Source organism: Scomber scombrus, chromosome 9 (assembly GCF_963691925.1).
Source record: "Scomber scombrus chromosome 9, fScoSco1.1, whole genome shotgun sequence".
Classification (NCBI taxonomy): Eukaryota; Metazoa; Chordata; class Actinopteri; order Scombriformes; family Scombridae; genus Scomber; species Scomber scombrus.
Window position 1 is genome coordinate 23,469,756 of NC_084978.1, and position 27,883 is coordinate 23,497,638.

Sequence of the window (27,883 nt, forward strand, 5' to 3'; positions counted from 1 at the left end):
AACAGAGTCTGATTATTTTGACCCCTCCAATAAATATGACACAGCGGTCTTAACTCATATCTGCCAACTGACCAGTAAGTCTTAAACTCTGACCTTTGACCCCAGCCTTCTTACTCTCCATATGTCTTAATTTCCCGTGAAGAATTTGTCCTGCCTGCTGGCCTTGGCAGGGCAGAGCTGCTTAGAAATCAGTTTGAGTAAAAAGTTTTCTTAACTGGCTGATAGACAGATTGTAGTGTGAATGAGCCCAACGGCTCAGGGCAAATAAGACAAGCAAGAACACACACACCCCTGTGCTTCCTTCTGCCTATCTCTCTTTCTCTGTTTCTCCGTGTCCCCCCCCCATCACTTCTTCCGGTGCCCCTCCTTCCTTTATTTATGCCTGCAGAGCCACTTTGTTGTGCTTTTAGTGGCTGGGTTTGTAGATGGAGCAGATGCTGGAGCTGATATTCCCTGATTCTGCAGCGAGCCGAGATAAGAGCAGATTTATGCCAGAGTGAGGGAGCATGGGAGTAATTGCTGAGGCTTTGATGATGCGGCTGAGAGCACTCGTGTACCCTCGGCTGCTTACTAACAAGGGCATCCTCAGATTTAGGAGTTTGTCTCCCTGGGTTCTAAAGTGTGTTTGTTTTTAGTGTATATATTCAGTTGCCAAAGGTGTGTTTGTGCAAGGGTGCGATGCTTCCTTTTTTTCTTTTTTCTTTTTGTTTCCCAACATGTAGGCGGGTATGTGCACAAGTGTATGCATTAGCTGTGATTATTCTCGTGTCTTTGTTTTGAAGACGTGTCAGAATTACTGTACGTGTGTGTGTGTGTGTGTGTGTGTGTGTGTGTGTGTGTGTGTGTGTGTGTGTGTGTGTGTGTGTGTGTGTGTGTGTGTGTGTGTGTGTGTGTGTACGGGCATTACAAGCTGCAGACCTCCTCCAGGATTTTTATGGCCTCTTTTTTTTTTCATAGCAGCACTGAATCACGCTCAGCTGGAAACATATGACATAATCAGTATGACAGATAACATTCTATCTCCAGATAAGGTTATCTCAATGTGATTTTCTATGGTTCAAAAATAAGCATATTTTTCCAGAAACAGATGACGGCTACTGCTAGATTTGAAATAAAGACACGTTGAGAGGATGTTTCTCCAGCGCCACTGTCATTCTGAAAGCATGCACAGCCAGTCTTCTACCATGCTACAACTTAAAGTACCCATACACTGCACCTGCCAGGGGTGAGGGGGAAAAAGGCAACACTGAGGAGGCTGTTGGGGCAACTTTATTCTGTGCTCTGATTAGAGGTGGACTGTAATGGCTCTTGAGCTGAGCATTGAAGTGAGATGAATAATCTGTGCAGTGTCCCCGTGTGATGATGTCACCGAGGACATGTCAGCGACACGTCCCTGCAACAATGACATGTTGATCCCTGGGGCTTTAGAGCCTGACCTGACTCTTGACTGTTGCAAGTGGGCTCCGACAGGACAGATACCTTTGTGAGGCATTCAAACACACACACACACACACACTCACACACACACACACACACACACACACAATCACACACAATCACACACATGCCGGAGCGCACAATACGCACACAAATCTTATCTTTCTGCCTGCCCTGGCCATCACCCCGGGTCTTCCTGTTTTTCTCAGGGGCCCTGAAAGATCCGTTCTCCCTGCAGCCGGCAGCAGAGTCGGGCGAGGCTGTAGTGCTGCCGGGTGAGACACTTTGAAGAGTATCTACTGTAGAGAGAGAGAGGGGGGTGTTAAGTGGAAGATCATTAGAAGCCCTGAGCTCAAGCCAAATAGAATTAGATGACACATGCCACAAGATCACAGTGCAGGCCAAAATCAGAAAGGACACTGGGATTAAATGAGACGCTAAATCCCTCTGTATCATTTAGCGACAATAATTTCTTCAACACGTCAGCTCTGTGGGCTACTTGTTTCAATTCCAGTCCCACCAAAGAGAGCCAGCACTGGGTTCAGAGGGGGAGAGCAATGAGTCAGATCCTGTGCTCCAATTATATCTGCATTCTGCAGTCTGCTCTTTAAAGCAAACGCACACATCCTCACATAAGACAAAAAAACACAGCACAGGCAGAAAGACACACTTTGAAAGCCACACTGCAGGCATAGCTGCCAAGAAATGCATGTAGCAGTCAGAAAATAACAGACTGGAAAACAGAATCACACGTGACACGCACACACACGCACACACACACACACACACGCACACACACACACACACACACACACACACACACACACACACACACACACACACCACTTGAACAGGAGCTTGTTGACCATCACACAGCCAAGGGACTGTGAAGGGGGGGGTGGGGGGGTTTCGGGGGGTTGAGCTCACAGAGGTCGCTTTGAAGTTTCTATTCAGGTCTTTGTCCCATTCAGACTGCTGGCAGTAGACATCTCTACTAGAGCCTGGCCCCTCCCATCGTCACACCGTCTTCTCACTCACTCACTCACTCACTCACACACACAGACACACACACACAGACACACACACACACACACACACACACACACACACACACACACACACACACACACACACACACACACACACACACACACACACACACTCTAAAAGAAAAGAAGGCACGTCCGCAGGTCCTGTCCATCACACAGGCCTTAATTAGAGTGGCTTCGAATGCACCCTTTTGTACCCTTCTCACTCTCTCCTCTTTCTTTAACCCCCACCCTCTTTCCCTCTCTCTCTCTCTCTCTCTCTCTCTCTCTCTCTCTCTCTCTCTCTCTCTCTCTCTCTTTCACCAGCTCCCCACCCTCCCGTCTTTTTTCTCTCATCCCTCCCTCTCTCTTCTAACCCTCTTTCACTTTTGTTGCCCTCCTTTTCTTGGCAGGGAGTGAGGCACCTCTCCAGACGTTTTCTTCTCTGTGCCTTGAGCCCCCGCTATCCCCCCCTACTTCTCCCACCCATCTGGGAGCTGAGTGTGACCTAATGTTTGACAGACAAGTAGCCTTGGAGAAAGGACTCATCTATCAGAGGCTTGTAATTCTATTAGAATGGACAGAACAGCCCCCCAGGCCAGCGTTTGGCATATTCTCTCCATCAATTTAGCTCTTCTCTAAACCCTCTGGGCCACAGGCCTCCAAAATGCAGTTTATGCTAACAAATAATCACAGCGAGTTAATAACATGTGTGTGTTTCTGTGCATGTCCAAACTTTCTACCCATTTTTTTTCATCTGGGATTGTCGAGAGTCGAGTTCTTTGATATTAAGCTTCAAAGAACAATTTCTCTTTTCAAATTCTAATCTCATCGGAGAGGCTAAAAAGGTACAATGCAGGGAACTGTGGCGAGTTAAGATAGGAGGATCACAACCAGCTACTAATCAGGATTGTTATCAAAATCCCGAAATGTTTATATGTAGACACAGATGGCTACACGAAACATCTATTGTCTTGTTATCAGACCTAATTACTGATATGACAGAAGAGGAGAGGAGAGAAGAGAAGAGAAGAGAAGAAAAGAGAAGAGAAGAGAAGAGAAGAGAAGAGAAGAGAAGAGACGAGAAGAGGAGAGAAGAGATGAGAAGAGATGAGAAGAGAAGAGGAGAAAGAGAAAGAGAAGCGGAGAAAAGAAGAGAAGAGGTTTTTGATTACATCTCCTGCTGGGATGTTAAATCGAGGAGGACATGTTTAGCGCAGATTGTTATTTGTCTGTAATCAGTGCTTTCCTGTCAGTCATGATGACTGAGCCGAACAGAGGAGAGGAGGTAGAGCGAAGCAAAGGAACGAGAAGAGAAGAGGAAGACGTCTGGACAGCAATCAAGCGTCTAAGCTACCACAACAGGAAATGTAAGTCTGCGGATGCCCCACTTGTTGTGTAGTTTGGCCTTGTTGCTGCTGCTGCTGCTGCTCTAGACAAATCAAAGCAGCATGAATAGCTCATACAACAACTTTCAAGTGTCAGCCTCTGAAAATAGTCAGTTTACATTAACGATATTTTCCCACTGTTTCAATGAGCCAGTGTTTTGAGTGAATCCATGTTGTTTCCTCTAGTGGGATGGCAGCAAACACTTGTAACTTGCGTGAGACGGAGGGGAAACATTTGTGTGTCTCCGTTAAGTGCTTGTGTTTCTGTGAGGATGTGTTGTCTCACTGGTTAATGGCTGCTCGATATTGATTACAGCTGGAACGTCCGAGTCACATGTTCCTCATCCCCTCCAGATAACGAGGGTTAACCGCTTGACCCCGTGCATGCCGAGGGGCTCAGCTCAGACCTGGATCCACCGGCCTCAGCTAAAAGCCACAGCTCTGGTGAGGCCGCAGCCCTCTGGTCTCCAGGCTGGCCCCGTAGATCACGGCTGTGTCATGGAGCCACACCAGAGGGAAACGTGCCAGACTTCATTAAGGGCAGATTAAAAGCAAGAGGCGGCCACTTAAACTGTGATTTATTTTCACTGTGAGGTTGCTGGACTGAGTACAGGCCCGCAGCGGCCTCGGCCCAGAATGGTGATGTCATGGTTTCAGTGTTTGCTAAGTGTAAATATCAGATTGAGAAGGAACTATGTCCTCAGCTGCAGGGTTCATCTTGGAGTTTCAGAGAAAGAAAGAAAAAAAACCAAAGCAACGGCGAATGCTTCACAATTTTCCATTTGAGAGCCAAAACCAGAGAATCCGCAACAATCAGCTGATGGTTTCAGTCATGCGTCAAGTAAAAATGCCAAGATGTGAACATTTGACCCAAATCTTTTTGAGTTTGCAGGTTTCGATTGGACAAAGCAACCTTGGGCTCTTCTCGGCATTTGTCACTATTTTCTGACATTTTCTAGACTAAACAATGAATTAATGAACAAAACAAACAGTCAGTGAGCTAAAAGATACTGAAAATAATCTTTAGTCAAAGCCTATTCTCCATATTGTAGGGTGCGGAGAGTGTCTGTAGCTTCCGTGGTATCAAAGTACATTGAGGCTATTTATAGAAGCACTAATCACAGCCACCTATACACATTAACACAATGACCTCATTCCTTGAAAACGCCACTATTTCATAGGTGGCTGTCTGATGGGTGTGGGGTGTGTGTTTGGGGGGGGGGACTACGATGGAACTGCCTTCCATGGTATCACTGAACATTCACTGTACTCCTTTGTCCCTACATGTACTGCACTACACGTCAGGTTACATAAAGCTTTTTGTGTTTATATAGAGGAATGTGGACAGTCCATTATCTGCTACATACCCTACATAATCCTCTTGCACTGAAATGTGTGTGTGTGTTGTGTTTGTGCCACGTGTGCAGCTATATGCGGTCCTAAAAGATTCATGTTGATTGCTTCCCAAGACAAATCTCTGTATAATATTATACTTGGCTAATACAATGTTTTTGATTCTACTGATCCCAGGCTGTGGTTTGATCACACTCCTAGGACAACAACATGGCATATCCACCATTATCGTCACGGAGCCACGTTCCTATTGGTCAGTCATCTTTGGCCACAGCTGTGACAGCCATCAAAGCTGGACGCAGGCAGCATTTCATTGGCTCGCGGCTGATCAGGTATCCATCTGTGTCCCTGCGATTGGCCGCTGGGGTATCAGGTATCCCAGACGTCCATGCCTTCAGATGGGACATGCCAGCTCTGTGGCAACTGGCCTGTGTTTGCAGTTACTATGACGACGCTGTGATCCTCTGTAGCCAGGCTCCTGAGGATGCAGCCGTGGCACTCCAACTTCTGAGGCCCCCCTGTTATCTCAAACACACACACATGCACAAACACACATACACACACATACATGCACAGATGGAAACACACATGTATAAATAGCCCACACTTAGATAATTAGAGTGTATAATCATTTGGGTGTAAACCCGATGTTGAGCTGTCGGCTTATTGTTTCACAAAGATTTATGGGCTGTCAAGGCACCACAGGATGTAATCAAAATTATTTCTGGAAGCGTGTGATGTGTCTTTAAATGTCTGTTATCTTTACTTTCCAATTACACTGAATTCCCCTCCTGTACCCTTTGAATCGATTTCATCACAGCCATTAGGGGGCGGCATTGATTGAATAAATGAAACAAAATTAAGAGAAGCTCTCTCTCTCTCTCACACACACACATTCTCTCTCTCTTTCTTGCCCACTCTGTCGCTCTCTCTCTCTCTCTGTCTCCCACACACACACACACACACACACACACACACACACACACACACACACACACACACACACACACACACACACACACACACACACACACACACACACACACACACACACACACACACACAAGGGGGCACAGACATGGACATGATCAATTATGTGTCAAGCATTTCTTCCTCAGTGAATGAATGGCCCAATGACTATAGGCTACCGACCGTCCATTGTCTATTGACACTGGAGACTAAGTTCTCATGCAGTTCATTATCCCAAAAAGGGACAACTAGAAAGAGATCCAAAGAGACCATTAATCATCATTCCCTTCAAAGAGAAAAAAAGAAAGAGTGGACCTAAATAAGTGATACTGTAATCCTAGACAGTAAATTCTAAACATTGTTAAAGAATTAAAATAAACATACATACAGAAAGATGTATGGCGCTACATTAAAATTACAGCAAAGTTATATGAATATATATGTGAGGAATATGTTCACTAATTCACTTATCCTACCTACCACAGACTTAATTATTATTCCCTATAGAAAGATTATGATAGGCCAGTACAGGGCAAAAATGTTACAGACACAAGCAGGTCCTGGGCTTATAGGGGCCAAAGTTTTGTTCCTGTAAGCACTTTTACGCACAGTCCAGCAGCTTATCACGCTCATTTCCCTCACCAAAGCTTTCAGTATGACGAGCAACTCCAAAGTCCATTTCAATTTGGGTCGATGGCTCGGACCGAAGTGGTTGGGGTGGATATACGGGGGGGTGAATCAACCCAATAACACCCCCCCGCTTCTCTCTTCTGCCCACAACCCACCCCTCCACGTCCCCATAAATGCCTTTGCTTCCTGCTTCCAACTTCGGACAGAGCGCTGTGATTGGCCACGGCTCTCAGTGTGGGCTGTTCCTCCCAGCGCTCGCTTCGGCTCGGGTTACAGTTGAGCTGGAGCTGCTGCACACAGCGGAGCGCAGAGACTTTTCTACATGCTCGAAAGAAAAAATATGCACCGGCATGGAAATGTTGGCAAACGGATTTAGATCCACGGATCGGACCGGCGAGCAGGTCTAATCTCACCTGAGCACTTTTTGTTTTTGCGACTGTTGTGTCCAAGCAGCACCACAAAAAAAAGAGGGGGGGAGACGTATAAATTTACGCACTGGCCGCGCAGCATGCCTGAGTTGGACTAGAGGCGACCCTGCTGGAGCGCAACACGCTGAGAGCCTGGAGGGATATTTACAATAGAAACTCCATTCCTTTTTCCGAGAAGAAGAATAGCAGAGGGGCGGAGGAGTGAAAGATAACACTGGAATGAAGTGGAGCTTGGGATTCCCAGCGTGCTGCGGAGTTGTGACTGATGGATGAATGTGGTCATCTGTAGGCTATATACAGCGACAGGTACAGACACCATCAGGGGAGCGTTCACAAAAAGGAACGGCGCAGCGCATGATCGACAGCTGCATCGCCCCCAAAAACTGTGCGATCGATTAAATCTGTGTCATCATCACACATCGAATCGTATCGCTGAGTTATACCTCTCTCTTTTTTAAAAGGTCGTGAAGGGGCTGTTTTCGTCTCAGCCACAGGTCAACCAGGACACTCGGGGCTGCTTTTTCACCCCCCTTCAGATCCTATTAAGAAACCGAGGGGCTTCTTCTCACGTCCTGCGGACAGTTCAGTCAAGGACACGGGGGTCTAAAGCAGATTTTTAAGAAGAAGGACAGAAGGACATGTATCTGATATCGACCTCACATGCTCCCGACTGATCGACGCTCACCTTCCCACCGGGCGAACCACAGATATTGGCTGCCAGGCGCACTGTCCGACTCTCTGAGTTATCGGCTCACTGTCTGTACGTTTATCAGAATGGCGGGACTCGGTTGTTGGAAGTATTACCTCTGGATCTTAATTTTAATGTGCAGGTCGGCGTTACCCTCAGCGAAATCGTTGGAGACTATAATTTGGAGCTCGCAGAATCCCAAGTAAGTCTCCTATTTCATTTGTACAAGCGTGCCAAACTCGTTGGGTGTGTGCGTAATGGTGGACTTAACATTTCAGGAAAAAGTTGCCATTGTGTGCAAGTTGGGTTAAATGTTCTGTTAAATGTGCCAATTATGCGCAAAAGAAAATAATGTATTTAGTTATAATTGTCATTCCTGCGCCGCGGCGTTTTCTTGTTGATTTATTTCTCAGTGGGGAATTTCCCAACACCAAAGAAACACAGCAAACACAGGCTCATACAATCTACAGTAGGCCTCACTTAGATCGCAATAATAGAAGGTTAATTATAGCAATTTATAACAATACTACACGCACCATTTTATTACCACACTGAGGGTAAAGTCTACTTGGACAGCCATATCAGAGTTTAAAGAATTGTCCACTCCTTCCCTATAATTTCCTGTAATTGGTGTAATTACCTGAGCACAGATTGAAAGAGAAACAAAAGTAAAGTGTGCCAAGCGTGTCAAGGTGTGGTCCAGTTAATTGGATCGAGGATATTTCCCAGCTCAGTCCAGTCTCAGGAGCCCTGAACACGGGCTACCTGACTCCTGGGAGGGCCACTGCTACGTCCCAACTTTCCAAGTTTGAATTCAGTTTACCCACAAAAATGTGTGAGGAGATGGTTTCAGATATCAGAGCAACAAATATTTGAAAGGAATAAAAAAAACAACAATCTTAATTATCCTGGCTTGGATCCAGTCTAATTTCTCAACATCAAAAGACAAGGGCAAGTTTCTCAAAAGCAAGAAGCTGAAGCTGAAAAAAAAATCATATTATTCCCATCAAAACAAGTAGAGTGAGCCCAGACTGCTGATAATAAAACACGCTCTGGTAACAATTATCGCCCACTTAGACTTGACTCCCACATTTGCATGATGTTGGAAAGCATACAAAAGGGGAAAATAAACTAAATAGGAGAAGAAAATGCCCTCCTGTGTTTCTGAGGAGCTGACCTTCATTTGAGCTCACAGCACCAAGGGGAAATGGAGAGTAGCTCGACCAGCTTATAACTAGAACTTATTCATTCAAGTGAATCCATAATATCCCCCAAATGTCAGATGTCATAGGAGCTCGTTGTGCAGTCAGTGACTATGAATATTGCTGCCATGTTCATTGGAGTGTGTGTCTATATGTATGTGTGTAAGTGTGTGTGTGTGTGTGTGTGTGGCCCTGTCCTAATGGTAAGACTACGGCCCATCAGCTTTTATTTGACTATGGCTGCAGAGGTGTTGGAACAATGAGTGTTGTCAGACAGTGATATTACACATTTATACACACACATACAGCACATGCACACCCCAAAAAAACTTCACACCTTATGTCAGTCATGAGCAGACAAATGGGGGGAAAAAAGAAAAAAAAAGAAAAAGAGGGAGACATTTATTGATTGATGATGTCACCAGGAGGGAATGTCTTAGAAGGTTACCATGCTGGTTTAGGGGGATTGGAAGATCATTCCTCCATCTGTTTCTCCACTTTCCTCCTTGTAAAACCCCCATGCCGGCCGAATATTTCATAAAGTTCACAGTGGAACAATAATGCACTCTACCAAGTGTTCTCTCAACCTAATTATCCCGCTGCTCCGTGCTTAGAAAACAATAGACAATTATCTTGCCTTGTGCAGGTTTTGCAATAACAGAAGACAAACCTGTTTTTCCTCTGAAATCTATCAGTCAGCAGTGCTGTCTGATAGGCAATAAAAAAAGAGGGGAATACTTGTACAGCAAGCAGCATCAGTCATCATTGCTTTGTTTTTTTTCACATCCATCTCTCTGTCTTGGCCTATATTGCTTCACAGTGATAACACAGAAAGAGAGAGGCCTATAGAAATGTACAGTACACTATCTTATGACTTATCTAGATTTACGATGTCTTACTTCCTGTTCCCACTTTGGGGAGCACTGCTGCCTCAGCTAATAAATTAATCTGGCCCTTTGCTTGCACACTCTACCACATACACACAAAATATAACAATACCAGCACCTCCCCACAGGACATGAGTTATGAGACAAAGTATAGGAAACCAGCAGGTTTGGGCCACTATGGTGTGTGTGCGTGTGTGTTTTTTTTGTTCTTTATGTGCGTGTGCAGGCTTGTGTGTCCCATGTTTATGCACTGGTCTCATGCGAGTGTTCCTGCAGTTATGGATTTCCATGCGAGGATGCTATCACTCCAGCTCCTGCGTTATCAATAACTAGGGTTTTCTTAATTGATTTCCTCTCAGCGTGCTTGAACAGGCAACATATATCATCACCGTAGAGCCGTCTGGAAAGAAGAAGAAGAAGGAGAAGAAGAAACATCTTTGAGTATTAGTTTTGCTTGAAGATGTATCAGACCGTTTTGATATTTAATGTGAGGGCGGATGAGGGAAATGTCGAGGCGGAGGGGGGAGGTGGGGAGGTGGAGGGGTGGGGACTAGGAGGGTTAGTTTCGGTGGAGGCGCAGCCGTGCAGAAGAAGACTGGATGTGTCAACGTCCTCGGCCGTTAAAAAAAATCGTCTTAACATTTGATCAGAGCAAATCGGATTAGTTCTCATTTAGCTGAGTGGGATTACGCCAGAAAATGTCACTTTGTTATGACTGATCACGTCCCATCGGTTTGGCTGCAGCTAGCACAGTAATGTACAGGCATACTACATAGGTACATACCACACACACACACACACACACACACACACACACACACACACACACACACACACACACACACACATATACACACTGTGTGCTCAGGAATGCTGCAGTGATGCCAATTTAATGATAATCTGACAAGGTTGCTATGAGTGGTTCCTGCACGTCCTCTAACCCTCCTTAGCTAATATTTACCTCATGACCTGTAGCAAGCACAGCGTGTTTGCAGCAGCTCAGGAGACAAACAAGATGATGGGAAAAACTGAAAACACTTTTGCACACCTCTGAAAACATGCAGTGAGAGAACAGCCACGGGCTGGCAAAGAGTCTACTGCACTGATTTTGAACTCCTCACATTTACGACGAGGCTTGGAAGCAGTCTGTAGACATTTTTTGGCCTCCGTCTGGGTTTTGAAGCCCGCAAAAGAACACAAAATAACATAATAGAGGTGCATGTGTTGATAAAAGTCAACTAAAGCCTCTGTTGCTGTGGTTCTTTGCCTACTTACTTTGCTTTCCAGTGACCTTAGCCGCCTGGCTCACAGTTTAACAGTTGACTGGTTTGGTTTATAACATGCTTGCACGGTTTAAAGGTTCAGTGAGTTTGATGATTAAGCTGGATTTTTATTGCGATATTTAGCAAACATACAACAAAGCAACGACAACAAAAACAATTAGCATCACGATCTTTTCAGGGAAAAAACAAAATGATGGTATGACTTTTTATTTGGCTGTTATTAGAAGAATAGTATTAGCAGAATGTGTGCACAGAAGGCATAATTAAAGTTCAGGTTTTCTTTGTATGATTAGCTTTTTCCGCTAATGTAATTGTGTGTGTGTGTGTGTGTGTGTGTGTGTGTGTGTGTGTGTGTGTGTATGTGTGTGTGTGTGTGTGGGGGGGGGTTATTTTCCCCCTTTTGAGTAATTTAGAAACCGCTGTTATCAAGCAAAATGTTTTTCTTCTCAAACTCTTGAGAAACCAGCAACGCTTACAAAGAAGTGATGTTCTGAAAAAGCTCCACTGTGCTCTTGTTTAAATATAACAAGGAGTTCACGGGGTAAAAATAAATTTAAAAAAACAAACAGCAACTGCAAAACTTGAAACTGCCGCAACCTGTTGAACGAGAGCCGGAGCGAGACTGGAGGACTCGACCAGAAACAGGATTTGGTTCCCTGCGAAGAGTCCGGTGAATGCTCGCTGCAGTGCGGGTCACTGCTGAGAGGGTCAGAGGCCTGTTTTTGTTTCTTCCTTGCCCTGCGCCCTGCTGCTTGCCCCTTTTACCCCTGCGATATACACCTTCTCTCTCCTTGCCTCCCCGAGTCCCCCTCCTCTCCCCCCCCTCCTTTAGACACTGATCGTGTTTCTCTCTGATAGAGATCTCATTACACACAGAGAGGACTTAGAGCCTGAGCCCCACTCAGAGAGCAAGAGAGAGGGCCAACCAATAAGAAATACTTGTGCAAAGCAACTGGCCCACGGTGCTGTAAAGGCAGCCTGTGTCTCAGTATAAGGACAGCTGCGTTTGCTTTTATGTGCGTGCACTTCTGTGTCGACATGTCTGTTGTTTCAGCGGTGTGTGTAGCGACAGATTCTTCATTTGGTTATCTACGTGAGGCACCTGGACTGGGAGAGGGGCTGCAGCTCTTCAGGACATTTCATGGAAAATGCTGTCCCCCCCCCCCTTCATGGTTTCACTCCAGATGGACTCACTTTATCCGCTGGTGGTTTGGCTGCCACATCACTGAAAGCTGATCATACTGTTTTTGTGTGTTACTGATGCGTTCATTCCTTCATATTCAAGCAGCGGTGGACACAAAATCCAGCTTTGTCCCCCGAATTATGAGTCGCATTTGCAACCAATTTTGTATTTTTTATTTTTTTTCATGTGCATAGAGTAGTTCATGCGTTCCCAACGGACCGCCATGACACATAGTTACATTTGTTTTTTCAAGATGTATCCGAAGGGCTGATTCACAAGTGGGGCAACAGCTGAATGCAATGAATTACCCAGAGGAACAAGCCAGAGCCAGAATGATCAGTTGATAATCAATTAGTTGACCAAAAGACAGAAAAAAATAAATCGTTTTTTTGTCTTACCCAATGAATATCTAACACCTGACAGATCAAGATACTGAATCACATGCAACAATTGTGTAACAGTCTAAAATAACCAAAGATAATAAAAGGCTACATATAAAGTTAACAGTGTAGAAAAATCTGTGATGGTTGGCAAATTTGTGTTTTTATATATCTTCTTATTGCCAACACCTACAATTAAATTAAATTATTATTATTAAAAAACATTTTAATTGTTGTTTTAATTTTTTCACTCAGTCTCACTCTCCAATCTTTTATTTTCTTTTATAGATTAAATTCTTAAATTAGTACCCAGATAATAGTAGACAGCTTAATTAAAAATGAAAATAATCATTAGTCACAGCCCTAAAACAAATATTTGTTATAAATATTGATTCTGAGAACCAGACTTTGGAAACATTGGGCAGACAGAAGTTTTCAGGACAATTCAAATAGTAAGTTGTCTGTTGTCAGGCAAAGAAACATATGTTCAAATTGTTTAAACTTTCTGCAACTCAAGATATTGTTTAAAGTAGCAAACTACATAAAGAGATATAATTGGGCCAAAATAAACAAAGTAGCTGGTTATTTGATCACATTTTCCCCCGGTTTTTTGTAAATCCACTTGCTTTCTAAAATGAAGTGAGCATTCTGTTAGTTTATGTGTTCATACTATAATTAAAAAACACTAAGGCTCATATGAAAGGGACAAGTATAAGCTTATGGAAGTGAATGAGTGCTTGAGAGTGCATGTTGGTGTGCCATTGTTCTTTGTCAAGCCACAGTGGAGCATTAAGGAAGTGTTAGGAGCGTGCCAGTGTGCCCCTGTGAAAGTGTTGAGGGCCGAGTGGTGGAAGAGTGTGGAGTGGCTGAACAGTGGCTGCCTTACAGGCAGTTAGCGACCCAGCTTCATTAGTCGGAGGCCTGGCTGGCAGCAACAAGGAAGTTCCCTTCAGCTCCAGCTCTGCCAAGCAGAGGCACAGGCGCCGTGCTGGAAAGCTTCCCTTAAGATTTCGACTCATCTCCTCGTTGCCGCTTTAGCTGAATCAAGTGAAAATGTAGCGATGCAGAGTTACAGGAAGTAGGAAAAAATTGAATGGGCAAAGTCTGCCTTTTGTTTGCCATCTTAGCTCTTTTACATAAGAGCAGTTGAAAATAAGGGGATTAAACAGGAGAGGAAAGGAAGCTAATGTAGAGCGTTGAAACGCAGCCCTGGGCTCAACCGCACATCCTTTCAGTCCAGTGTAGAGCTCCCAGATTACTTCCATGTGTCAGTGCGAGGGGGAAAGAGAGGGAGAAAAAGAAGAAAGAGGGACAGGGATAGAGTAGTTGAGCAAGTGAAAAGCAAGCGGACTTGGATTGGTGGAGATCAGCGGCGGTGTTGGACAGTGGAACGGATCTGTGTGACAGCCATCTCTAAAACCATTACCCCTGTGGCTCCGACTCGGGAACTCGTAACCTCCTCCTCCGGACTGACCTCATAGACTTAACTCTTTCTCAGAGAACCCCTCTGTGCTGTGGAGGCAGACCTCATCAGACGCCAGTCCCAAGCAGCGGGCATGCAAACTTAACAACCAGCTGCACTAGAAGTTCTAAAGACGTCATGAGTTGTCACCAGCATACAGGCAGCGAGGGATCTGTTTTCCCCCAGTTTGTGGCACTCCAAAGACTTTTGTGGGGAGGTTTGAATTTAGTGTGCCAGGGTTTTGGGGAAGGGGCTGACACATCCTAACAATGAAAAAAATATGGGTGGGATAGGACTAGGAGAGCATATTTATTAACAAATAAAAATGTCACAGTTTTACTGAAAATGTGAATTTGCAGTGTGAAACGGGTTGCGAGTATCTCTTCCGTTTTTCAGTGCTGAAAAACAAAACTACAAAATATATTTGACAAAAAACAATCTCAACTCAAATTCTACTTAATTTTACTAGCTTTTTCCAAGGTTTCAGTTGCATTTCATGATCTTCCTCAGCACAAATGCTGGAAATTATTACTGGAACAGAAAGTATATTTTTGTAGAGGGTGAAACTTTATTGTTAACCTTTAACACAGTAGTTTAAAGTGGAAAGAAACTAAAGGTCCACTTAGTTTTTTTTTTGCAGATGCAGTTAAATTAATTAAATTATTTTAATGTATTTATTTCCATTGGTTTGCAAAGTCAGTAATGAACTTTAATTTTTGTAGAAAAATTATGATAATATAATATAATATAATATAATATAATATAATATAATATAATAAAACATCTCTAATGACTACTGTTGAACTTTTACACTTACCTGCGCTCCTTAAACAAAACTAAGGTCGTGGTTACTTTGGCAAAAGGTCATAGGACTGACCGCATGAAGTATGACCGTACCCAATCATCTCTGAACATATCAGTAATGATCATCATGGAGCTCTTTGTTCACTGTTATGAGTACCCTAATGGAGTGACAGTGTAATTGAATGGAGTGGTGGGATAATAGAATGATAGAATGATAAAGTAATGGAATAGTATGGTATCAGCCCCCTTTTCCCAAGGGATACCCCCCTGTAAGTGTGTCAGCTTGGCAGATGGGCGGTCGGTAACAACCCCCCCTCCCCCATATTAATTATAAAGCATCATAATCCATCTATGGCATACAGAGGCAGGACATGGAGACTATTAGGGGGAGCATGGAAATGGCACAGTGTATAATCCTCAGGACTTTACCACTATTAGGCTCCCCAGGCATTGAGCAAAAACACTCATTTCTCCAGTAATCTAGTTTGAGCAGTCCCTTTCTTTCCTCTGTGTGTGTGTGGTGTGTGTGTATGCGTGTATGTGTGTGTAAATGTGTGCCCCACATTTTTAGATGTTAACTGGAAGTTTGATTTTTATTTGATTTTTCTCCTACTTAACTTTTTCCCCACAAGCCCACAGGCAAGACAGATAGCCTCAAAAACATTTGAGTGTGTGTGTGTGTGTGTGTGTGTGTGTGTGTGTGTGTGTGTGTGTGTGTGTGTGTGTGTGTGAATGTGCATGCCTCCATTAACCCATTCTGCCAAGTTTTGGCTCAGCCTTTTCTAAGCAAACTCCCAGCATGATCCCGGTCCCCCTTGTGCTGGTGAGAGGAGTTGGAAGAAAAGGCCTGTGGGACTCCCGCTGCTCCCAGGCTCGGTCCCGGCCCCTCCGCCCGCAAGGGCCGGTCCTGGGATTTGCTGCGCGCCGGGGCTCTGTGTGGCAGCTGTGACTGACGCTTCAATTGCCTCTCCCTGGGACACCCCAGTGCAACCCTGCATTCCCTTTCACACCTCGGAAACGGGGGGGAAAAAGACAATTACACACATATTCAGCAACCTCCTCCTTTAAGACTCTCCACAATCCCAATTTACCAGATCTGTTAAAAAACATTTCTAAAGTTTTCTGTGCTTTGCAAATAAGTCTTCTACTAAACAACTTGCAAATTAATTTAGTTGTCTGGACTCCCTATCTGCAATTTTATTATGTACTTGAAGTTGCTCTTATTTATTAGATTTTTTCTGAGTTGTTCTCTCTATGAGTAAAAAGTAAACTCAGCTATTTCCTTTGCTATTTCCCTTGATATTTAGAAAATGTAAGTAATGGAAAAAGATTTGAGCCTTAAAGTGGAGTTAATGCTATCATGTATGGATTGTCAGTAAATTGAGTTTGTCTCTGGGCTATTGGAGCAGGGACTCGTAAGCCAGCGGGATTTAAGTCTCTTAATTGAATTATTTTGATTGCCGACTTGATTGATGGAGTCAGATGTGATGCGTTTTCCGTGAGTTTTTGTCTGACTAATTCTTCTTCCAATGGAGCCATACCAGACAGATACAATAGGAACCTGTAATCAATCACAACTGCAACCCCGAGCATTTTGTATGGACAGAAATGTGCCTGCCATCAGGTCCGAGTTCCACAAACCATCCAGACAACGTAAAACCAACGATGACATCAGATAGTCGAGCACTCTAAAGTCTAATCTTCCCATAATGCCATGCTAAACCCCACAGAGACCCACGGCAGGGAGAAAGGCTTTTTTATGCCCCAACGCTGCTCCTCCTCCCATGGCCTCTGGCTCTGTATGTGCATGTGTGTGTGTGTGTGTGTGTTCATGCATGTTGGGAGGAGAAAAAGAATTCAAGAGTGAATGGAGATGTCACTGTCAGACTCTGGCCTCCACATGAATCTGCTCCAGAATGGCCATATTGGCAGCTTGTGTGTGTGTGTGTGTTGAGTGAGAGAGCCTGTCGGGGGTCTGCCGTTTCCCCTCCATGCCGAGTTCTTACGGCAGTGATTGGAGCGCAGCAGGACACAGGTCTATATTTCATCCCATTCATATGAGGGAGCCTGTTTCATCTCCCACACACATGTTTCCCATTAGATGTGTGTTTATTCTCCCCCATGATGTGCTTGGCCATGGAAGCCTCTCATCTCTCCAATATTGGAAATAGGAGTGAAGGTCTGCTAAAGCAAACACAATATTCTAAATCTCTCCGCTCGCTTTAGGAACTATGCAGAGAATAAGACCGAAGCCGGTGCGTTGACTCGCTTTTAATGAGCAGCCGTCGTAGTTTCGCCTCTTAAAGCTCTGTAATATCACATTTCACATTGCGGTTATAACTTGCTAATCTTAATATGTGCCTCTCTTCCCGTATTCTGCTGTCTCATCTTCTGTTTTTTCCCCCGTCTGCTGAATAACTACTACTACAGCTACATTTAGCTATTCTCCTCATCTGTCTCTCAAGTTCCCCCCACTGTGAAACATGACAGGCTGAACCTTCACCACATCACTCCTCTCTCCTGCTCTCCTGTCTCAGAGATGAAAGCTTTTCTTTGCCGACAAAACTTCTGTGAGTCCTTTTTCTCGCGCGTCGGGGCCCAGGCCTGTGTTGCTGCTTTTAGGAGCTCTGTTTGCTGCATTTTCTGATTTATTTATACACTCCTGATTGTGGCACCTCATGCATGTCAAGAATCTCAAAGTCGGAACCTTGCATGTGCATTATGCGGGTCTTGAGTCAAATTCCTATTTGAAATATACATGAATGCATGAATATATTTATTGTTGAGGAGCCTTGGTGCACATGGGAAAGTCTCATTTCCTGAAGTGGCCCTGCTCTGGAATGGAGTGGCGTGATCCTTGAAGGCGCCCCACATGCGGCCACCAAATAGAGCCGCCTGGTGCACCTCTTACACAATGGAATGGTAGAGGGAAGGGGAAATGATTTGCCTCATTTTGGAGGGGCCGGAGCAGTCGCTTCAAAGCAGTATGCCTGGCTGAGGCTTTAACCGGCCTTCTCTCTGCATTAGATGTGCGTCCTGTGATGAGCCTTTGAAGGGAGCGAGCAGTTCTAGCTGGGAGATTGCGATTGCATTGCACGGGTGTTGGGGTTCGGCCTCGCGCTGAGACTTGCAAGTCTGCGGCTTCAGCAGGATTGTGGCGCTCTGCTCAGCGTTGCCTAAGTAGGTTGGAATAAAACGTGTCGACCCGACAGCCGCAATGTGACGAGGGAACAGCTGCTGTGTCACGTTTGAATGTACATACACACACATATATCACGGAGGAAGGTGGCGGAAGATGTGTGTTTGTGTGTGTGCGCAACAGCTCAGGAGTCAGCTGTGGTTGGCTTGTGCAGATTAAGGTTTGAGTGTGCATTACAGATGGCAGTAATAATGATCAGATAGCCCTTGTAATGGAGACGGCCCAGTTTGTAATGGCTTCCTAAAACAACACATGGAGCGTCTTTACGAGGCCACAATCCGCCCGGTTATCACAGAGCAAACTGTGTGAATAAGAATAGCATCATGTCAAACAAGCTATTTATTAGCACGCAAATCACAAACACACACACACACACACACACACACACATTTCATTTTAATACCGACAGCCTGCATCTTGCCCGCGCTGTGCTTGTTAAAGGCGAGTGTTATCAGAGGAGACACAGACTCCCACTACACCAGTTAGGCCGTCCTCCCCTTTTACATTCAGTGTTAATGAGCCTAATGATGTGTGTCTCAGCGATTGCATCAGTCAATATCCTGTTCAATATGGGTTTTAGAAACCCTCTGACAACTTAAGCATGTCCGCCTGGATAAGATCTCCCATCTAAGGGAGAAAAGAAAGAGCAACTCATTTGTCTTGGATTGGATGGGACATGTGTAGCTGTCTTTTACAATCATGAGCTGAGATTGTAAGCAGAGAATAGACTTGTCACTCAAATGCTCTGATAAGAAACTTTAAAGAAACAGAAGGCAGCTGTGTATTAAAAAACATTGTGTCCTAGTTATAACAGGGCCTGGCACTTTCTTGTACGGAGATCTATTGTTTGTTCGCTGCACATAGGTTTTTTTTTCTTGTCTTTCCTGTTGGGTTCCTTTTTGATTTGAGTGTGGTTTTAGTTTCAGCTGAGTTTTTTATTTTTCAGAAGGGGTTTGGTTGGAGATTTTATTTCAGTTTATGTCAGGAGGTGTTTAGTGTGTTAGAGAGCAGGGATGTTTAGTTTAATGCTTTGTTGGAGAGTTGCCGTGGGAGCTTCATAAAGTCTGTGTAGTGATTACAGATGTGAACTTTGCATTTCTAATGTGCTTTTTATACTTTTGAATAGAAAACTATATGATTTATTAGCAATAGTCGTATAAGTGAACATTTCCATATTTTTTATATTTAGATTGTCTTCCCACAGTGAAAAAAAAAACCAGGCAGAGACCCCTTAGACACTGATAAAAGCTGTTTCTTTTATAAACCACACAGCATTTGATTGATCTGTCCTGTGGTCTTGATCCCTGGGCTTGGCTGATTAAACCTATCCATCAGCTTTTCTTATCAGTGCCCTAACAGATCGACTGCAGGACACTGAACTAAAACCCTTGTATTGTTGTTACACAGAAAAAGTCAAAGGCTAAGGACAGGGAGGGAGAGGTTAACCAGAACTCTTCTCTTCAAGGCCTTGAGAACAAAGCTAAAAAAAATCCCCACTGTTTTTTTAAGACATAGTGCACGTAAAAAGAGGCACTGAGATAAGTATCTTTCATGCCATTGTCATGAGTGTACGACACACACACACATGCGCACGCACTTAGCCGTAGGTTGTATTGGAATAACCTCTAAATGAGGTCGAACAGTGGCATCGCAGATTGTGACAATAGTATTTCCTCTCTTGAGTGAAATCATAAAGTAATGTTTCCTGTCCGCAGAGTGTCAGCTCCCCACTAGTGAAGTGACCCTGCCCCCAGTCACAACTCACATAGACATCAGCTAGATAATGACATCTCTTTCACTGACAGGCTGTCATTCACTTGCCTGTGCAAACGCTGACACGTACACACACACACACACACACACACACACACACACACACACACACACACACACACACAGGGTTCTACACATGCAGGCATGCACTCGAGCCTGCCTGAAAACGAGGGCAGACTAACACGGTTGCCGTTATGAATCATCCGAATGATTTGCAAGTCAAATATCCAGTTTCATAAGATGTGCCTGTTATTTTCTGAAATAAATTTAAGTTTCTCATCTTCCGGGTGACTGTTAAAGCAAATACATCAAGGCTACTAAAACGTGGATGATTGCATGTCACTTTGCTCTCATTTATCTGCAAGCATCTATTAACATCATGTTGTCAAGTCAATGATAACAGCAATGGAAAATGCAACAGATGGGCTTTTAGAATTCACAGATGTATGATTTTGGGACAGTTTGTTAAAGATAAATCCACTTTTATCTTTTAGCTTAGCTCTAACTCGCCAAATTGCATTGATTTACGATTCTTAACATCAGGAAAACAAGCTATTTCATGTTGTACGAGGTAAAAACAGACATTTATGGTGGATACCAATCTCAGCCTGCATGCGGGTTTATCTACACGTTTTCAGCATGTCAAAATCAGATAGTGCCGAAGTTTCGCCTCCTTATCAAGAAACAATAAATCTTAGTTTATATAGTGAGAATTTCATGTTTAAAAGAGATGGTTTATTGAAATCCTGTTGCAGCATGTCCTTCAGAAGCAGGTGTGGACCTGCTAGCTCGCCTACTTGCCGCTAGTGATTTTGGGGAAGGGGGGGGGGGGGGGGGGTTTTGAACACTCCCAAAATGCTGGAAGGGGAGTAGTTGCCTGCGTGGCACATTCATTAACCTGGTATCCAGCTAATCTCCTGGCTAATTCATTTAGTCCTCAGAGCACTCCTGTGTATTAATATACTCTCTGTGCTGCCGCTCATGGGATGCAGTAGGAGCGTAGCCATGGCGATGATTGTGTCATTATTTTGCAGTCAGATGAGTGATATCCCAGAGGGCTGTAGCTGGGTTGTCCAGGCCAGTTGAGAGGGACTGATTAGAATTGCAAATGGCCGCCAAGTGTTGTGTTTATTGTGTGTCTCAATATTGGAGACAATCAGGCGAATCAAAGCCCTCAGCTGGAGAGATGGGACTGAGGCACGGTGGGCCTCTCTGGTTGGCACCGTGTCCTCAGTGCTTGCACAGTGCTTCCTCCCCTCCCCTCACCCTCACCCCCACCATCTTCTCTATGTTGCCCTCTCTCTCTCTCTCTCTCTCTCTCTCTCTCTCTCTCTCTCTCTCTCTCTCTCTCTCTCTCTCTCTCCGTCGGCTCTGTCGTGTGTATAGGTCCTGAAGTACGTGGACACAGCTGGAGAAAGACAAGGAGAGACAGAGAGAGCCACTAAATCTAGTCTACTCAATCATCTGTAGTGTCGCGGTCCTCTCACACAGCTGAGAAATATTAAACACGCTTTATGATAATGAAAGCGCCGGCGACAGACATAAATATCAGAGGCAAAGTGCTGAAGGATTAAAATGTCTTGTACGTTTGCTCATAACACAAATTTGTCATTGATTTCATGGCTTCCTGAATCGTTAGAGACAGAATTATCAGCTTTTCATCAGTCGAATTTCTTCCTTTTTTTTCCTTTCCTTGGCTTGTCTGTGATAAGGCATATCGAGCCGCTGCATATATTAAAGGCTCAGGAATATTCACTTATCTGGATGCAGCTCTGTTGTCAAGGCCTGCAAGTGGGACCTATTGGCAGCGAGCCCTTGTTATGGCTGGGTGACAGACTGTGGTGCAAAGTGCCCTAAACACACATTTTCCCCGCAAATCACTTGTGAATTGTTCTTCCTCAATGATTGGCCATTACCCCGTTATTGACTCACTGTTTGTACAAGATTCGGCGAAATCCATCTGAAAGCCATCCAGTGCTGTTGTGTGAGACAGGAAGCTAGTGTTTTAGCTCACTGTGTAATTCACTCTGTCAGTTGCACACAGAGAGGCCCATCTTCTCTTGTTTCGCTACTGTTGGCTTTTAAAAAATGTGTGTGTGTGTGCATAAACGTGCATGCACATGCCAGAATGTGTGTGTGTATGTGTGTGTGTATGTGTGCTCATGCATGCATATGCCTCTGTTCGAACACAGGATAATTCCTCAGGTCATATTTGCTCCCCATATAGCACCGCATGACCATTCACAACAGGCATGTGTGAGGCCCAGGTACGGGCATGCACAGTGAAGAGGTATCGCTAAGGGGAAATGACTGTTAAAGCTAAATTTTATTGCACCACACACGTTTTCTCCAGCACTCACCGCTGTAGGGTAAATGAAGACCTAAGTAAAGAGGAATGTGTTCGCGCTCCACGGAAATCCCGCAGATTTACTGTGAGCTTTTACCATAGCTTGTGAACGATGAGAAGGCCAGCAGCCATCATAAGACTTGCATGTCTGACATGATACGATCAAGAGTCACCAGCCTTGAAAGGCAACAGTCAGAGCATGTGAGAGGCTGCAGCTCGTGGCCTGTTTAGACAGCGCTGTGTGTCGTTGAGTTTTGACAAGCAGTCGATGAAGGATCCTTAGAATTGTGTGTGTGTGTGTGTGTGTGTGTGTGTCTGTGTGTGTGTGTCTGCTCGAGGAAGAAAAAAAGAAAATGGGTGAGAGGGAGAGTGTGGGTCAGAACGCCGACGTGGCTGTTTGAGAGTGTGTGAAACCGAGGAGAAAGTTCATGAGGTGACATCTCATCAGCTGTTTGACTTTCCCAGTTTCCCAGGGAAGCAGTTTCAAGAACAATGCAGAAGAAAAACCACCAACCACCAACAATTGAAATGCCACAAAAAGAGGGGAAAAAAAGAGTCGCTGTTTGTTGGTTACTGAATTATTGCCGTTGCTTGAGACTGGAGACGGGGGAAACGTGTGAGTGACTGCACTGTGCTTGTAGAAGACACATATCACCTACCGGACTCCTCTACCCATCCATCTCCCAGCGCTCCTCACAATAGCAGGAATACATTAAAAAAGAGTGAGTCAGGAGGGAAGGGGACGCAAGATAAATATTGTGTTAGTATTTTCCCTCCCTCTCCCTTGCAATTGTCCCTCACACTGACAGATGAACAATGGAAGTATTTTGAACTTTGCTGCGTGCTATCTTTTACTTCTAGGTTCTGAACCGTGCTGTCAAAGCCAGACGTGTTCTGGCAGAGATTGATTGATTTGCTCTCTATGCGCCATGTCTTCCCTTTGTTCTTTCAGGAAGCCTTTGGCTTCTCCCCAGTATTCCAGATTTTCTGTAGCTGTGTCATATTAACACCTGTGAACAACATACAGACTCATAAAATATCGATTCAGCTCCCCTTTGATTGTTAAGTATTGCTATAAATTCCAAACTGAAAGCAATTCCCTCTGCATTCTAAAAGACACAAATCTAACTCTCTTTGTAACAAAACCATGTGCTTAAACTATTTATAACAATATAATATAATACATACTTTCAAGGATGAGTATCACATCAGTTCATTATTAAAGGAAGAGTAGGACATTTGGGAATATTTGCCTATTTCCTTCATAAAGAATTAATCTGTACAACAAATATGAAACTACAGCCTATAGTTATTTTAGCTTAAAGACTGCTTGCCTTGTTCTGTAAAGGTAATAAATTCAGCCTACCAGCACATTGAAACCTCCCAAATCTACACTCTATATCTTGCTTGTTTAATCTATAACAAAAACCAAACTGTAAAAATGACAAATTGCAGAGCCATGCGAGCTATTTCCACCTGTTTCCTGTCTTTATATGCTAAGCTAAGCTAACCGGCTGCTCCCTCCGGATTCATATTTACCGTACATACAGCACATGTGTGGTATTAATCTTCTCATCTAGCTCTTGTGAAGAAAGCAAAGAAGCACTTTCCCCCTAAAACGATGAACCATTCCTTAAAGAAAAACCTCATCAGTAGTAGGGTGTCAGGTTTGTTTTTAGAGATTGTCTTTGTGGCTGATCACTTGGCTGATTTGATTCCCAGATGTGCCAGTGCCAAAATACTGCTGAGCAGGGGCAACTAAACCTTCCCCCAGTGTGTCTGAGAACCGATGCATTCCGAGCACGAGTTTGAAAAAATTAGCCAACTTTAACTGCAAACCGTAGCCTGACTCTCATCCTCAATGAGTTTTTCACTTTGCTTCGTTATTTACTCTTAAACTGTGATCCCTCGAGTAATTTTTAACCGCGCTGAGATAGGAGGGCAATTGTTAAAAATTGAATTTAACCATGACTGGCTCTATCTAAGCCAAACAGAATTTAAATAACTAGTGTATAATATGGAGCTCTGTGTGTTTGTGTGCATGTGTTTGTGTGTGTGTGTTTATTAGTTCATGTGATGTGCTGATTGAGTGGCAACATTAAAGGGCTGTTTTTTCTGAGAAATGCTTTCTGGGGGCTTATCGATGGGGTTGGAGATACAGAGCAGAAAATGGCTGCTGGTTAACAACCCAGGCAAGCTGCGTGGGTTTGATAATGGTTATGATTCTTTTTCTCTCTAGTTTCTTCTCCGCTCCTTTAAGTGGGAGTGAAATACAATCGGTTGAGTGTGAGGGATGCTATTGTTCATCTGGGAGGTTCTCTTGCCTTCTCCCCTCCTGCTCTTCTCGGCAATGATTATAACCTCGCATCCTGGTCCAGCTCTTGACTCCCGGCTCTGCAGCTCTTAGTCCAGAGGGTATTCCTCTCTATATGACTGCCCCCCCCCAAACAAACCCACACACATACACACCAGCTCTGGCAGGTTTTTGGGGGTGTCTGGCACACTAACACACACCCTCAACCACTTGGGCATGTATGGACACACGTATATCTGCACACACACTCGTACAAACACACTCACACATACAGTGGGTTCTGGCCAGGCGGGTTTGGCAGCGACTGTAGACTGGGCCTGTGGAGAGATCTTTACGGAGCATGCAGAGCCCATCTGTGGCTGCTCCTCAGTGATGGGAGGCAGCTGGCTGTGTGAGCGCGTGTGTGTGTATGTGTTTGCGAATGTGAATGTGTATGAGTTGTTTCGTGGCCAGGGTAGGAACTAAAGTGAGGAGGAAAGAGGCTTGTGTGTGTGTGTGTTCGGGTCACAGAAAAATCCCCAGAATGAGGGCTAAACTCAGGCTGAAACTGACCCAAGCTCTCTTGCCTATCCGAGCTCAATCTTCCTCCACTCTCACTCTCTCTCTCTCTCGTCTTCACTAGTCTCCTCTCTTCTCCACTCATACCCTCCAGCTGGAAGAGCTCAATTCCCGGGCTCAGGGAGGAATAAGTGGAGATGCAGAGAGCAACGGTCTGGGCCTTCTCTCGCTGTCAGTGATACGGTGGATGACGTTCAATCATAACCGCATACACCCGCGCTCGCTTAACTCCCCTGCTCTTAGACAGGGATGGGCTCGGCGTTGACGGAAACCACAGAGGCCATAAGAAGAAACAGATTATGCTCTTTCTCCTCCCTAATGACTTCTGACACTCCTTTCGCTCAACAGTCCTCTTCAGCCTTTTCGTCCGCAACAACGTCCACTTCTGTCCTCCTTGTAGCAAGGCCATCTGGGCGTCATCTTGTTAGCTCATTACGGCCGCTGATGGTGTGACGCTAGCCCCTCATGTGACAGTGATCAAGGGCAAGCATACTGAGCTTGTTTGGTGTACATGAGAGGTGTGTGTCGGCCGCGCTCGTGTGTGTTTGTGTGTTACAGCTCGCCTGTGTGCAACTGTTATGAGTCACGCTGAATCTGATTTGCTCTGCATGCCAGCCTGTTGACTGAACTAACTGAAGCTAGTGTGTGTTTGTCTGTGAGAGAGAGAGGGTGTCTGTGTTCACACGTACAAAAGCAGTTCTCTGCGGGGTGGAATTCAGGATATTCTGTCTGTCTTTTTTGCTTCTGACATCTCCATTTATGTCCCTCTAATGGGGACAGCCTGGAGGGAAAATACCGAGCTTTCTGCTTTTCAGCAAACTCAGGGATGCCAAGTCTGGCCTACTGGAGTATAAATGCATCTTGGATTGAGTTTATAGTTTATCCAATCCCACTACCCGTTGGCGGGTTTCTCCTGCTTTTCTATAATAAAGGTCAAATCCTTCCTGCTTTGCTAAACAATTCTGGAGCCAGATGGGTCTTGTTTTCCTTAATTTCAGGATCCTTGTGTTTGTTCTTGTGTCTCTTTCTATGTGTGTGTGTGTGGCCTGCTCGTGCACTAGCATTGAGGCGACTTGTTTACCGTGTTTGACATGTGAGGAAATCGGTGTGTGTACACTGCAGGGCGTGTGTTTATGTGTGTGTGTTTATAGTCAGGCCTCCCTAAGAACATCTGCCCCTGCGACAGCCTGACAGAAGCCAGCTATGTATACAAGCTCTCAGGTTGAGCCGCCGGCTACGAGCTGCAGACCTCTGACCAGTTTACCTTCACACGGCGTCGCTTCAAACAGTAGGGGGCGATGGTTCGGACTGGTTGGGGATCTGTAAATCATAAGGCCGACAGTTCCCATGACTCTGCAGCACTGTAGATGTGGCGAATTTCTCTGGAGCCGTACAAACATACTGACAGTTTGATGATACGTGCTTCTCTCCAAAGTATGAAATGATCACACTGTGTCAACAGCGCTTGGAGGACCTTAACCACACATCAAGAGCGGAGCCGTTTGAGAAGCTGCTGTTTGAATGTTTCCATTGTGAGGGCGAGCAGGCATGTGGCTTTATCTTGATGGATCTGAAAATGGTTTAAGGCTGAAACAGTCCCTGCTAGCAGACAATTATTTAATATCGATTGACTTGAATGAGAACAGGATGCGTCTGTAGTCTATGATTATACAAAATGTAGAGCGCCTCAGGCAAGTGAATCAGCCTTAAATCCCCGCTGCCGCTACATATATTACACAACACACAAGATCTCAGCTACAATACTCTTTGCATAACATAGCTTTGTGCTCTTTAAGGACTTAATTGTATCCCTGTCATATGGGTGAATTACTGTAATGTTTCACAAGCCACCGTAAAATCTTTCTGAACGGTGAGCTTATGGAATATTGATTAAAACGGCAGTAAATATGGCTTCCGGATGGAAAGTGTCAAGTGTAATAATAGGGGAGAAGCAACCACACTGATTTTGTGGATAATGTAAAAGAGAAATGATAATTGGTGAGGTGACACTTTTCCTGGTGTGATAATTATCATGCTGATAGTGAAGGGAATAGAGTACCTGTTGTGGTGATGATTGCATGTGGAGAGAGTGTATGCGTGTTTGTTTTTTTACACAACGCACTCATGTGCTCGTGCATTTCAAAGGCCACACAGAAAGAGAGAGTGAGAGAAATATTGAACGTTAGGCTGCACAGTCGAGACCGAAAGAAGAGCATGTACCTGCGTCCGGTCCAATGGCATGTTCCCCCCCGGTAGAGATGGATTGCTGTGTATATGTAGTAGAGGATAATTGATTTTAATTGATATGTATGGTGTGTTCATGCTGCTGCTCAGGAGGAACAAATCAATTTGACACCATTCAGTTGATATGAGCCGTCTTTTGCCTCTTTCTCTCACAGTTCCTGTGTTTCGGGTCCATTCATTCAGCGGCCGAGGCTGTCTGCCAGTGCTATGCTCGGGGCAGAGGCCTGAGTTGACTGGACGGGGGTGGAGAACATGGGGGAAGGGCTGGTTTGAGGCTCTGTAAGGGGCTTTGAGTGGGCCTTAGTGTAGGCGGCGTTTTATATGAA

General features: G+C 44.6%; 1 protein-coding gene across 2 annotated transcripts in view; it reads left to right on the top strand.

The window, feature by feature from the left end:
• Positions 1 to 7,091: 7,091 nt before the first annotated feature.
• The window catches only part of efnb1 (ephrin-B1), a 271,344-nt gene continuing 250,552 nt past the window's right edge, over positions 7,092 to 27,883 (top strand). For both annotated transcript variants that reach the window (XR_009925483.1, XM_062425420.1), the window contains exon 1: positions 7,092 to 8,123. Coding sequence is in view for 1 of the 2 variants with exons in the window: in XM_062425420.1 (XP_062281404.1) it covers positions 7,894 to 8,123 (230 nt within the window). In the remaining variant the exon portion in view is untranslated. The remainder of the gene's footprint in view (positions 8,124 to 27,883) is intronic.